The sequence below is a fragment of the Plasmodium knowlesi genome (assembly GCF_000006355.2).
Source record: "Plasmodium knowlesi strain H genome assembly, chromosome: 8".
Taxonomy (NCBI): domain Eukaryota; phylum Apicomplexa; class Aconoidasida; order Haemosporida; family Plasmodiidae; genus Plasmodium; species Plasmodium knowlesi.
Window position 1 is genome coordinate 1,691,325 of NC_011909.2, and position 15,105 is coordinate 1,706,429.

Below are 15,105 nucleotides of genomic sequence, written 5' to 3' on the forward strand. Positions count from 1 at the left end.
GGGGGTAAGAAGGGAGTACTTAGGGGGGATGGGAAGGAAAGAGTACTTAGGGGGCAAGGGAAGAAGGAAAGGAATGTTCAGGGGGGGGGAGGCAAATAAAGTGAGTTCAGGTGGGGGGAAGAGAAGAAGGTTGTTTAGGGGGTAAGGAAAGGAGGTTTAGGGGAGGGGGAGAAGGGAATAGTGTTTAGGGGGAGGCATCTAAAGTGAGTTCAGGTGGGGGGAAGAGAAGAAGGTTGTCTAGAGGTGGGGGTAGAAGGAAAGATTGTTTAAGGGGGGGGGGGGGGTAAGGAAAGAGTACTTAGGATGGGGGTAAGGAAAGTGTGTTTAGGAGGGGGGAGAATAAATGAGTACTTAAGGGGGGGTAAGGGAAGGGTTCCTTAGGGGTGGAAGGAAAGGAAGGGTTGTTTAGGGGGGTGAAGGAAAGAAAGAGTGTTTAGGGTGGGGGGGTAAGGAAAGAGTGTTTAGGGAAAGGGGGAAGGAAAGGTCCGTCTAAGGGAGGAAGAAAAAGTAGGTTTTAGAGTGAAGAGAAAGAAGGTTCTTTTTCCTCGATTTTTTTAGAACAACAATAATATGGCCTGGTGCTTTAGCCACCTTTAGGGGGGAGAAAAAAAATCTTTTCTTTTTTTTTAAGGTGCTTTAAAGGGAGGGAAAAGAAAGAAAGAAGGTTTAAGTGAAAGGTAAGGAGGTTTTATAGCTAAGGGAAGAAGGTTTCTTAAGGGAGGAAAAGAAGAAGAAGATTTATAGGTAGAAAGGGAAGAAAAAGAAAGTTTCTTAAAGGGGGGAAAAGAAAGAAGGTTTTTAAGGGGGGAAAGGGAAGGGAAGGTTTTAAAGTTTGGAAGGAAAGAAGGTTTTAAAGCAGAAGAAAAAGAAGATTTAAAAGGGGAAAAAAGAAAGGTTTCTCGAAGGGAGGAAAGAAGGTTCTTTTTCCTCGATTTAGGTTTAGAACAATAATATATGGCCTGGTATTTTAGCCACCTTTAGGGGGGAGAAAAAGAATCTTCTCTTTTTTTCTATAGGTGTTTTAAGGGGAAGGAAAAGAAGAAAGAGGGTTTCTTAAAGGAGGAAAGAAAAAGAAGATTTAAAGGGGGAAGGAGAAAAAGAAGGTTTTCGAAGGGAAGAAAAAGAAGAAAGAAGGTTCAGTTCTCTCGGTTATTAGAACAACGTTATTGCTTGGTGTTTAGCCACCTGTAGGGGAAGAGAAAGAATCTTTTTTTTCCTTTATTTAGGTTCCTTTAAGGGGGGAAAAGAAGAAAAAAGGTTTCTTAAGGGAGGAAAAGAAGAAAGAAGGTTATAGAAGGGAGGAAGGAAAAGAAGAAAGAAGGTTTATAGGTAAGAAAAAGGAGGTTTTCGAAGGGGGAAGAAGAAGAAGGTTCTTTCCTCGGTTTTGTAGAATAATAATATATGGCCTGGTGTTTAATCACCTTTAAGGGAAGAGAAAGAATCTTCTCTTTTTTTCTATAGGTGCTTTAAAGGGTAAAAAGGGAAAGGAGGTTTAAGGGGGAAAGGAAAAAAAGAAGGTTTCTTAAAGGGGGGGAATAAAAAGAAGGTTTTAGGGGGAAGAGAAAGAAGGTTTTCAAAGGGGGAAGAGAAAGAAGGTTTTCAAAGGGGGAAGAAAAAAAGAAGGTTTTATAGGGGGAAGGAAAAAAGAAGGTTTCTTAAGGGAGAGAAAAGAAAGAAGGAAGAAGGTTTTCAAAGAAGGAAAAGAAGAAACAAGGTTTTCAAAGGGGTAAGAAGAGAAAAAAGGATTTGAAGAGGAAGAAAAAGAAGGTTCTTTTTCCTCGGTTTTTTAGAACAACAATAACATATGGCCTGGTACTTAACTCCTTAAGGGAAGAAAAAGAAGGTTTCTTAAAGGAGGAAGAAAAAGAAGGTTTTAAAGGAGGAAGAAAAAGAACGTTTTAAATGGAAAGAAGAAGGAAGGTTCCTTAAGGTAGTAAAGAAGAAAGAAGTTTTCTGGAAGGAACTGAAGTAGGAAGGTTTAGAGGGGGAAGAAAAAGAAGGTTCAAGAGTACAGAAGAAAAGAAAAGGAAGAGAAAAAATATATATATATATATATATATGTATGTATGTGTCGAATTGAAAGGATATATATAGAGGAATATTTTGTAGCAAAAAAAAAAAAAAAAAAAAAGTGTGGGTGGAGCAGGAGGTGGAGAAGAGGAGAAGGAAAGAATATATATGTAATGGTTTTTTTTTTTAATTCTTAATTGTACATATAATATATATATATGTATATATATATATATTTTTCAGTTCTATATATGTAATATATATAATATATAGTATATATTTTTTTTTAGTTGACGACGAAGACATACAACAATGGTGACAGCGGGCGGCAGTAGTGGATTGTTGCAGGGTTGGTTTGAGGAATTGCTGAAGGATAAGGATGCGGCAGATATCACTAGTATTGGAGTAAGTAAATATAATTAGGGAATAAGGAAAAAGGAGAAACATGCCCCCCACACACAGGGGGAGGGGGTTTCTGTTGTTGTGGAAAGAGGCGGACTTGGGCAAATATATATAATTTTTAACATACACATACATACGTATGTACGTGTATACATATATATATGTGTATATGCATGTATATATATCTATGTATATGTACATATATGTATATAAGTATATGTATACACATCTTCCTTCTTCCTTCACTTCCTGTGTTATAGGATGATTTGAGGAAAAATTTGGAGGAAACATGGAAGGAATTAAGCGAGTGGCTCGTGAGGCAGGAGTCTACGGAAATAGGGAATTTCTGTGCTGATACCGTGAAGTATCCGGGGCATGCATGGAAGGAGCAGTATATGCAAGTGTTATGTAACGCCATAGCCGAAATAAAATATTTCATGAGTGGAGTGGAAACCCGGCGGACGCATGAGGGCTCAACGTCGGATAAACCAGCAGCAGTTACAGAGCTCACTCCTGCTCAAGCTTATGCACGCTGTGTTGTCGGCGCCGTCGCGTTTTCCACAATATACGGTGATCATTGCCACATGGGGGAGGCCATAAAGAAGGTCGAGGGGGAATTTGAGGATAAGATAAGGGGGCATCTGAAGGCTAAGGATGGAAAACCGGACCGTTCGAAACAGTTGGATGTGTGTAAGGAAATTAACACTACCGACTTAATAGTCGGTAAAGCACTTCTAAGCAGTACAATCAAACAATGGACGAAGCAGAAGAGGGATGCGGGGGGGCCGAAGACGGGAGATTGGAAGTTGGGGAGGCAATGGCATAGGTGGAAAAATGTCTGTCCGCAGGGGAAACCGCACGATGTAGCAAAGAACAGAGCACGGGAGGAAAATAAGAACATTCTAACCTCTTTTGTTAAAATAGGTCCCCAGGACACCACTACTCCCAGTTCCACTCCTGGTCAACCGTCGGTATCGGACGTATTAGTAAATGACGCCTACACGATGTCGCCTGACACATTGCGGGAAGCACTTTCTGCAGCAATACAGAGTGCCAGTAATGGTGGTGCTGGTACTGGCACTATTGACTCCGCTGCTTTAACGAAGGCAATAATGGACAACGTAGAGAAGGAATCTAAGGAAAATATAGGTAAGTAATAATTTAAGAATTTAATAGTGTATTACATTATTAATGTATTACATCATTAATATATTAATGTATTACATCATTAACATATTGCATTATTACATTATTACATCATTAATACATCATTAATGTATTAATATATTACATTATGGAAGTATTAATGTATTAATATAATACATCATTAATGTATTATATTATTACATTATTAGTGTATTACACCATTAGTGTATTACATTATTACATTATTACATTATTACATTATTACATTATTAATGTATTAATGTATTAATGCATTAATGTATTAATGTATTAATGTATTAATGTATTAATGTATGTATGTATTAATGTATGAATGTATGAATGTATGAATGTATGAATGTATGAATGTATGAATGTATGAATGTATGAATGTATGAATGTATGAATGTATGAATGTATGAATGTATGAATGTATGAATGTATGTATGTATGTATGTATGTATGTATGTATGTATGTATGTATGTATGTATTAATGTATTAATATATTAGTAGTGTATCACACCATTAATATAATACATCATTAATATATTACATCATTAATGTATTAATGTATTAATACATTATTAATATATTAATGTATTAATGTATTAATGTATTAATATATTACATTATTAATGCATTAATGTATTAATGTATTAATATAATACATTATTAATGTATTACATTATTAATGTATTAATGTATTACATTATTACATTATTACATTATTACATTATTAATGTGTTAATGTAATAAAAAAAAGAAAGGAAAAGTAATAAAAAAAGAAAAAGGAAAAAAAGAAAAAGGAAAAAAAGAAAAAGGAAAAAAAGAAAAAGGAAAAAAAGAAAAAGGAAAAAAAGAAAAAGGAAAAAAAAAAAAATTAATATAAGAAGAAAACAGGAAGTAAAGAAATGGATATAAAAAAGAAAAAAAATAATAAAATAATAAAATTAATGTAGGTGAATGGATGTGCATGAGTTGTACTGCGTTTTGTGGTTGGTGTATGTGTAAGATTTCGTATTTAGGTTGCGGGATTTATAATATTTTACGGGTGTACATGTGTAAGATTTCGCATTCAGTTTTGCGGGATTTTATATTTTACGGTGTATGTGTGTAATATTTCGCATTTAGGTTGCGGGATATAATATTTTTACGGTGTATATGTGGAAGATTTCGTAATTCGGTTGCGGGATTTAATATTTTACGGTGTATATGTGTAAGATTTCGCATTTAGGTTGCGGGATTTATAATATTTTACGGTGTACATGTGTAAAATTTCGTATTCAGGTTGCGGGATTTATAATATTTTACGGTGTATATGTGTAAGATTTCGTATTTATTTTTCGGGATATAATATTTTACGGTGTATATGTGTATGATTTCGCATTTTTAGGTTTGCGGGATATAATATTTTACGGTGTATATTTGTAAGATTTCGCATTCTTAGGTTGCGGGATTTATAATATTTTTACGGTGTATATGTGTAAGATTTTGTATTCAGGTTGCGGGATATAATATTCTACGGTGTACATGTGTAGGATTTCCTATTTAGGTTGCGGGATTTAATATTTTACGGTGTATGTGTAGGATTTCGCATACAGGTTGAGGGATATAATATTTTACGGTGTATATGTGTAAGATTTCGTATTTTTAGGTTGCGGGATTTATAATATTTTACGGTGTACATGTGTAAGATTTCGTATTTAGGTTACTGGATTTATAATATTTTACGGTGTATAAGTGTAAGATTTCGTATTTAGGTTGCGGGATTTATAGCATTTTACGGTGTATATGTATAAGATTTCGCATTTTCAGGTTGCGAGATTTATAATATTTTACGGTGTATATGTATAAGATTTCGCATTTTCAGGTTGCGGGATTTATAATATTTTACGGTGTATATGTGTAAGATTTCGCATTTTTAGTTTGCGGGATTTAATATTTTACGGTGTATGTGAGATTTAATATTTTACGGTGTATGTGAGATTTAATATTTTACGGTGTGTATTTGTAAGATTTCGTATTTAGGTTTGCAGGATTTATAATATTTTACGGTGTATATGTGTAAGATTTCGTATTTTTAGGTTGCAGGATTTAATATTTTACGGTGTATATGTGTAAGATTTCGTATTTAGGTTGTGGGATTTATAATATTTTTACGGTGTATATGTGTAAGATTTCGTATTCAGCTTATGGGATTACATGATGGAAGTTATAATTTTAGGGTGTAAGGACAACAATATATGATGTGGTATTTAGATGTATTACGGGAAGATTCTTTTCTTTTTTTTTTTTTTTTAAGAACAAATAAAAAGGAAAAAAAAAAAAAAGAAGAATATGTGTTCTTAAGAAAAAAGAAGAATGTTTTTTTTTTTTTCTATAAACAAAAGGTGTCCTTTCAGCAGGAAAAAAAAAAAAAAAAAAAAAGTTGCAAACAAAATAAGAAATAAAGATGGAAGAAAGAATACTTTTTTTTTTTTTTTTTTTGTTACAAAATTTTTGTCCTAATAATTTTTATAATCTTTATTATTCTTTCATCTTCTTCCTCTAAGGTCTAATTATTTATGCTTTGAAAAGCGTTCTTACACACTTTTTTTTCGCGGAAATCGTAATATAGTGTCCGCGCTGGGGGGCGCGGGCGCTCGCCCGCGGATGTTCCATACATTTTTTTTACGAGAACAAGATATAACACCTATTGGAGGCAACTCTCGAAAAAGGGATAAAAGAAAGAAATTTTAAGGGGAAAAGAAAAAAAAAAAAATAGGTTGGGTGAAGATGGGAAGGTTGTGGGGTGTTATAACTTAGATTCCGGGTTTAGGAGGAAGGTGTCAGGGTGTTAGAACTTAGATTCCGAGTTTAGGACAAAGGTGTCAGGGTGTTAGAACTTAGATTCCGGGTTTCGGAGGATGTTGTCAGGGTGTGAGAAATCAGATTCCGGATTTAGGGTTCAGGGTTCGGGGTGTAAGAATTTAGATTCCTCGTTTAGGAATGAAGGTTGTGGGGGTGTTAGGACTTAGATTCCAGGTTTAGGACAAAGGTGTCAGTGTGTTAGAACGTAGATTCCGGGTTTAGGAGGATTTTGTCAGGGTGTAAGAACTTAGATTCCGGGTTTAGGAGGAAGGGATCAGGGTGTTATCACTTAGATTCCGGGTTTAGGGGAAAGTTGTCAGCGTGTTAAAACTTAGATTCCGGGTTTAGGAGGGAAGTGTCCGGGTGTAAGAACGTAGATTGCGGGTTTAGGACTAAGGTCTTGGGGTGTTCGATGTCAGATTCCGGGTTTAGGAGGAACGTGTCAGGGGTGTAAGAACTTAGATTCCGGGTTTAGGAATAAGGTTCCGGGATTAGGAGTAGGGTTCCGGGTTTAGGAGTAGGGTTCCGGTTTTAGGAGTAGGGTTCCGGGTTTAGGAGTAGGGTTCCGGTTTTAGGAGTAGGGTTCCGGGTTTAGGAGTAGGGTTCCGGGTTTAGGAGTAGGGTTCCAGGTTTAGGAGTAGGGTTCAGGGTTTAGGAGTAGGGTTCCGGGTTTAGGTGTCAGATTCCGGGTTTAGGAGTAGGGTTCCGGGTTTAGGTGTCAGATTCCGGGTTTAGGAGTAGGTTTAGGGTTTAGGAGTAGGGTTCAGGGTATAGGAGTAGGGTTCCGGGTGTAGGAGTAGGGTTCCGGGATTAGGAGTAGGGTTCCGAGTTTAGGAGTAGGGTTCCGGGTTTAGGAGTAGGGTTCCGGGTTTAGGAGTAGGGTTCCGGTTTTAGGAGTAGGGTTCCGGGTTTAGGAGTAGGGTTCCGGGTTTAGGAGTAGGGTTCCGGGTTTAGGAGTAGAGTTCCGGGTTTAGGAGTAGGGTTCAGGGTTTAGTAGTGGGGTTCCGGGTTTAGGAGTAGGGTTCCGGGTTTAGGAGTAGGGTTCCGGGTTTAGGAGTAGGGTTCCGGGTTTAGGAGTAGGGCTCCGGGTTTAGGAGTAGGGCTCCGGGTTTAGGAGTAGGGTTCCGGGTTTAGGAGTGGGGTTCCGGGTTTAGGAGTAGGGTTCCGCGTTTAGGAGTAGGGTTTAGGGTTTAGGAGTAGGGTTCCGGGTTTAGGAGTAGAGTTCCGCGTTTAGGAGTAGGGTTCAGGGTTTAGGAGTAGGGTTCCAGGTTTAGGAGTAGGGTTCCGGGTTTAGGACTAGGGTTCCGGGTTTAGGTGTCAGATTCCGGTTTTAGGAGTAGGGTTCCGGGTTTAGGTCGGGTTTAGGAGTAGGGTTCCGGGTTTAGGAGTAGGGTTCCGGGTTTAGGAGTAGGGTTCCGGGTTTAGGAGTAGGGTTCCGGGTTTAGGAGTAGGGTTCCGGGTTTAGGAGTAAGGTTCCTTTTTTAGGAGTAGGGTTTCGGCTTTAGGAGTAGGGTTCCGGGTTTAGGAGTAGGGTTCCGGGTTTAGGGTTTAGGGTTTCGGCTTTAGGAGTAGGGTTCAGGGTTTAGGAGTAGGGTTCAGGGTTTAGGAGTAGGGTTCCGGGTTTAGGAGTAGGGTTCCGGGTTTAGGAGTAGGGTTCCGGGTTTAGGAGTAGGGTTTAGGGTTCAGGGTTTAGGGTTCCGGGTTTAGGAGTAGGATTCCGGATTTAGGAGGAAAGTATCAGGGTGTTAGAACTTAGATTCCGGTTTCTAGGATGAAGTTGTCAGGGTGTATGAACTTAGATTCCGGTTTTTAGGAGGAAGGTGTCAGGGTGTAAGAATGTAGATTCCGGGTTTAGGGGGGAGGTGTTAGGGTGTCAGAACTCAGATTCCGGTTTTAGGACAAAGGTGTCAGGGCGTAGGAACTTGGATTCCGCGTTTAGGAAAAAGGTTGTTGGGGTGTTAGGACTTAGATTCCTGGATTAGGTGGAAGGTCTCAGGGTGTTAGAACTTAGATTCCGGGTTTAGGAGAAAGGTGTCAGGGTGTTAGAAGTCAGATTCCGGGTTTAGGGGGGAGGTGTTAGGGTGTCAGAACTCAGATTCCGGTTTTAGGACAAAGATGTCAGGGTGTAAGAACTTAGATTCCGGTTTTAGGACAAAGTTGTCACGGTGTTAGAACGTAGATTCCGGGTTTAGGAGAAGGGTGTCAGGGTGTAAGATCTTAGATTCCGGGTTTAGGACAAAGGTGTCAGGGTGTTAGAACTTAGATTCCGGGTTTAGGGGGAAGGTTTTACGCGTGTCAGAACTTAGATTCCGGGTTTAGGAGGGAGGGGTCCGGGGGTTGGAACTTAGATTCCGGGTTTAGGACAAAGGTGTCAGGGTGTTAGAACGTAGATTCCGCGTTTAGGGGGAAGTTTGTAAGGATGTCAGAAGTCAGATTCCGGGTTCAGGAGGAAGTTATCAGGGTGTTAGAATTTAGATTCCAAGTTTAGGACAAAGGGGTCAGGGTGTTAGAATTTAGATTCCGGGTTTAGGACAAAGGGGTCAGGGTGTAGGAACTTAGATTCCGGGTTTAGCACAAAGGTGTCAGCGTGTTAGGACTTAGATTTCGGGTTAAGGAGTGAACTTTTAGGGGTAATAGTAGTCAGATTCCGGGTTTAGGAGTCAGATTCCGGGTTTAGGAGTCAGATTCCGGGTTTAGGAGTCAGATTCCGGGTTTAGGAGGAAGGTTGTAAGGGTGTTATAACTTAGATTCCGGGTTCAGGAGGAAGGTGTCAGGGTGTGAGAACCCAGATTCCGGGTTTAGGAGGAAGCGATCAGGGTGTTAGAACCTAGATTCCGGGTTTAGGACAAAGGTGTCAGGGTGTTAGAACTTAGATTCGGGGTTTAGGACAAAGGTATGAGGGTGTTAGAGCTTAGATTCCTGGTTTAGGACAAAGGTGTCAGGGTGTTAGGACTTAGTTTCCGGTTTTAGGAAGTAAGTGTCAGGGTGGTAGGATTCAGATTCCGGATGTTAGAATAAGGTTTCAGGGTGCAAGAACTTAGATTCCGGGTTTAGGAGGAAGGTGTCAAGGTGTTAGAACATAGATTTCGGGTTTAGGACAAAGGTGTCAGGGTGTTAGAAGTCAGATTCCGGGTTTAGGAGTAAGGTTCCGGTTTTAGGAGTAGGGTTCCGGGTTTAGGAGTAGGGTTCCAGGTTTAGGAGTAGGGTTCCGGATTTAGGAGTAGGGTTCCGGCTTTAGGAGTAGGGTTCCGGATTTAGGAGTAGGGTTCCGGGTTTAGGAGTAGGGTTCCGGGTTTAGGAGTAGGGTTCCGGGTTTAGGAGTAGGGTTCCGGGTTTAGGTGTCAGATTCCGGATTTAGGAGTAGGGTTCCGGGTTTAGGAGTAGGGTTCCGGGTTTAGGAGTAGGGTTCCGGGTTTAGGAGTAGGGTTCCGGGTTTAGGAGTAGGGTTCCGGGTTTAGGAGTAGGGTTCCGGGTTCAGGAATAGGGTTCCGGGTTTAGGAGTAGGGTTCCGGGTTCAGGAGTAAGGTTCCGGGTTTAGGAGTAGGGTTCCGGGTTTAGGAGTAGGGTTCCGGGTTTAGGTGTCAGATTCCGGGTTTAGGAGTAGGGTTCCGGGTTTAGGAGTAGGGTTCCGGGTTTAGGAGTAGGGTTCCGGGTTTAGGAGTAGGGTTCCGGGTTTAGGAGTAGGGTTCCGGGTTTAGGAGTAGGGTTCCGGGTTTAGGAGTAGGGTTCCGGGGTTAGCTTCAGATACTTTAGTGCGGGGATAGGAAAAACTCCTCGCAGACAGGGATTATATATACAACAACGACCGGGATAGTATGAACCGGATGGTATGAACCGGGATGGTATGAACTGGATGGTAGGAACTGGATGGTAGGAACTGGATTGGTAGGAACCGGATGGTATGAACCGGATGGCAGGGAAATATCCCAGCATCCCTCCCGGGAGGGTTAGGAAAAAACTCCTTGAAGACAAAAAGCGGATACTGCACACTAACCTGATGGCAGGAACAGGATGTTAGGAAGTGGATGGTTGGAGGTGGATGGTGGGAACTGCATGGTGGGAACCGGATGGGATGAACTGGATGATGGAGACTGCATGGTAGGAACTGGATGGTATGAACTGAATGGTATGAACCGGATGGTATGAACGGGATGGTATGAACCGGATGGTGGGAACTGGATGGTAATAACCGGAATGGTAGTAAGCGGATGGTAGTAACCGGATGGTAGGAAGTGGATGGTGGGAACTGGATAGTATGAAGCGGATGGTGGGAAGTGGATGGTAGAAAGCGGATGGTATGAACTGGATGGTATAGGCCGGATACTACACACTAACCTGATGGTATGAAGCGGATTGTATGGAGCGGATGGTATGAACCGGATGGTGGGAACTGGATGGTGGGAACTGGATGATGGGAACTGGACGGTAGTAACCGGATGGTAGGAACCGGATGGTGGGAAGTGGATGGTGGGAAGTGGATGATGGGAAGTGGACGGTGGGAACTGGATGGCAGGGAAGTGGATGGTAGTAACCGGATGGCAGGGACGCATCCCAGCATCCCTCCCGGGAGGGAGAAGGAAAAACTCCTCGCAGACAGGGACTGGATACGACAACGACAGGATGGTAGTAATCGGATGTTAGGAACTGGATGGTAGAAACTGGATGGTAGGAACGGGATGTTAGAAAGCGGATGGTATTAACCGGATGGTATGAACCGGACGGTAGGAACCGGATGGTAGGAACCGGATGGTAGGAACTGGATGGTAGGAAAAGGATGGTAGTAACTGGATGGTGGAGACTGGATGGTGGAGACTGGATGGTGGGAACTGGATGGTGGGAAGCGGATGGTATGGACCGGATGGTGGGAACTGGATGGTATGAACCGGATGGTATGAACCGGATGGTATGAACCGGATGGTAGACACCGGATGGTAGGAACCGGATGGTATGAACCGGATGGTATGAACCGGATGGTACGGAAACCGGATGGTATGAACCGGATGGTACGGAAACCGGATGGTATGAACCGGATGGTAGGAACAGGATGGTAGACACCGGATGGTATGAACCGGATGATATGAACCGGATGGTATATACCGGATGGCAGGGAAGCATCCCAGCATCCCTCCCGGGGAGGGGTAGGTAAAGCTCCTCGAAGACAAGGACCGGATACTATGCACTAACCTGATGGTGGGAAGTGGATGGTGGGAACGGGATGGTATGAACTGAATGGTAGACACTGGATGGTATTTACCGGATGGTAGGAACCGGATAGTAGTAACCGGATGGTATGAACCGGATGGTAGTAACCGGATGGTAGTAACCGAATGGTAGGAACAGGATGGTATGAGCCGGATGGTAGAAACCGGATGGTATGAACTGGATGGTGGATACTGGATGGTATGAACCGGATGGTAGACACCGGATGGTAGTGACCGGATGGTAGTAACGGGAGGGTATGAACTGGATGGTATGAACCTGATGGTATGACCTGGATGGTATGAACTGGATGGTAGGAACTGGATGGTAGGTACCGGATGGTAGAAACCGGATGGTATGATCTGGATGGTATGAACCGGAATAGTATCAACCGGATGGTATGGACCGGATGGTATGGACCGGATAGTAGTAACCGAATGGTAGTAACGCGATGGTATAAAGCGCATGGTATGAACCGGATGGTAGTAACCGGATGGTAGGAACAGGATGGTAGGTACCGGATGGTAGTAACCGGATGGTAGAAACCGGATGGTAGGTACCGGATGGTAGTAACCGGATGGTAGTAACCGGATGGTATGAACCGAATGGTATGAACCGGATGGTATGAACCGGATGGTAGTAACCGGATGGTAGTAACCGGATGGTAGAAACCGAATTGTGGGAAGTGGATGGTGGGGACCGGATGGTGGGTACTGGATGGTGGGTACTGGATGGTGGTAACCGGATGGCATATAGAACCGCAAATTTAGAACAATCCCAAACGAAAAAAGAAAAAAAAAAAAGAAAAAATTTTTAATCGATCCATTGTGAATGATATACATACAACATACAACATACAACATACAACATACAACATACAACATACAACATACAACATACAACATACAACATACAACATACAACATACAACATGCATATACATCCACGTGGCACATTACATGTCGTATTAACTTTTGTTCCTTCTCTTTTCTTCTTTTTGCAGCTAAAGTATGCATGGAAGACAGCAGCAACAGGACATTTTGCCAACGCTTGGAATGTGCAAAACAACATTGGAAATTAACTAGCACGCAAGCGCAGGTAAGGGGCAACAACGAAGGGGGGGTCAAAAGACTGTTCATATATACATATACATTTATGTATATGTATATATTTATATATGTGTATATATATATATATATGTATATATATATGTATATATGTATATGTATATATATATGTATGTATGTATATATGTATATGTATATACCTTCCCTTTCTATATAGGGAGATTTCTGGGAGGGTCACGTTAAGGGGAAGCTGGAAAAACTCCTCCCTGATACGCCTACTACTACTAATGATGGCACTAATGATCATTGTAACAACGGTGGCTTTGATAATGCAAATAAAGCAGCTTGCAAACACATTACAGAATTTTTGAATAAGATGAACACAACTCAAAATTCAAATGGCCCTAACGAACTGTCTAATCAAATTATAAATTGTCTTTTATTAAGTGGTTACGTTAAAAAATTAAAAGAGGAAGCAAAAGAGAAAGGGTTTTGCAGCATAGATGAAGGAATAAAGAAGGCTTTCACAACTGCTGGTAATAGTGGTAGTGTTCCATGCCAATGGAATGACGACGACTATGAAAAATGCTCCATTACCACAAATGGCACCGGCCCAACGGAGGCAGTAAAGAACAAAGTGGATGAATTGCTCAAGAAGAACGACCAAACTAAGGACCCCAAAATACAAGAAACCTTGATTGACTTCAATAAAGAAAATAAGTTATGTGAATGGGTAAATTGTGCAGCAAAGCGGTCGGAAGAGAACAACAGTACGAGTGGACACGGGACTGGACAGGTAAGTGGGCACACACACGCAGTCCACTTGTGTAGTAAGAAATGACAGTTACACATAAAGACATATACATAAATATATACACATATACGCAATGATATGTGAAAACATACATGTATACATCTACATATATATATATGTATATGTATATACATGTATACACACATATATATGTATATACATATATATACTTATATATATATGCGTATGTACGTATGTATACATATATATACATCTACATACATATAAGTGCATATATACATCTACATAGATGTATACGTATGTATGTATACATATGTATATGCATATATATATATATATATATATATATATATATATATAACCACCACCACCTTATGCAGGAAAAATTCTGGACGGAAGATGTTAAGAAATTATGGCAAGAATTAGCAGGGGAAATGACAGAGAAGGGCAAAACAGAGAACGAAGAATGTAATACAATGGATGGCAAGAGACAAGGCACTCATTCTGAGAAGACGGCATGCAAATTTTTGCATGCCGGTCTAAAACAACTGTACGATCCGACGACGACGGCGTCAACTGGAAACGATGGTATCCTATCTACGAAATACCCATCGTCTAGACAAGCGGTGGGTTGTTTTTTACTTCATGCTTATGCAAAACACATGAAAGACAAAGCTGTTTGTGATATTGATGGGGGCATAAGCAGAGCTTTCAGTTTGTGGCAGGACCCCAGTTCTAAGGCACCTGCTACTTGCAAGGATAATGGCAAAACTTGCATTCCGTGCAAATGGGCAGATAATGCCCAACTGGGCGAATGCAAAATTAACACAAATGGCCCAAATGGCCCAAATGGCAGCACAACACAAACGGAAGTAAAGAAGAAATTGGAGAAAGTGGTAAAGGACAACGACGACAAGGACATAAAGGACATGGCAAAGGAAGTGAATAAAATGGATTTATGTCAACGTGTCCAATGTGTAACGGCCCGATGGAACAAACATGATAAGAATAAAAAAAATGGGGTCCCTCGTACTTGGGTAATCAAATAACCATTACTCATATGTGTACATATATATACATATATACTCACATATACATGTACATCTATGTATATGCCTATATGTATATACATATTTATACATATATATGCGTTATGCATATGTATATATATATATATATATATATATATATATATATGTATTACTTCAATTGTAGGATAAAGTGTGGAAGGCAATCCCAGATGAAGTAACCACCTTCGGCACTGCTCTCGCCACCGCCATAACTACGGAGAACGGACAATTTCAACAATACTGCAACCATCTCCATGATAAAACTGGAAGAGACGCCTGTCTCTTCATAGCAGCAGGATTACAGAACCTCTACAACACTGCTGATAATGGCGATGCCGTTACGGCATCGTTCCACAGAACGATGAAATGTGTTCTACTGAATGCCATAGCAGATAAAATGAAGGAAAAACTTCCATGTAAAGAGGAAAGGAGTGTAACGGACGGTATAAATGAGGCTTTTAATAAGAGTGCTACTATTAAGGAGGAAAGTACCGGTTGCAAGACTAATGATAAGTGCTTTGAGTGTGTTAGGTATAACAATCTCTCAAGTTGCGACATTGGCGAGAA

General features: G+C 40.8%; 1 protein-coding gene across 1 annotated transcript in view; it reads left to right on the forward strand.

Moving 5' to 3' along the window:
* Positions 1-2,322: 2,322 nt before the first annotated feature.
* PKNH_0837800 (SICAvar, type I) overlaps positions 2,323-15,105 on the forward strand; it is a gene marked incomplete at both ends in the record, with an annotated part of 17,893 nt that continues 5,110 nt past the window's right edge. The window contains 6 exons of the mRNA XM_039114024.1: positions 2,323-2,415; positions 2,673-3,561; positions 12,630-12,724; positions 12,911-13,489; positions 13,849-14,505; positions 14,684-15,104. Coding sequence (XP_038969655.1) covers positions 2,323-2,415; positions 2,673-3,561; positions 12,630-12,724; positions 12,911-13,489; positions 13,849-14,505; positions 14,684-15,104 — 2,734 coding nt within the window. The remainder of the gene's footprint in view (positions 2,416-2,672; positions 3,562-12,629; positions 12,725-12,910; positions 13,490-13,848; positions 14,506-14,683; position 15,105) is intronic.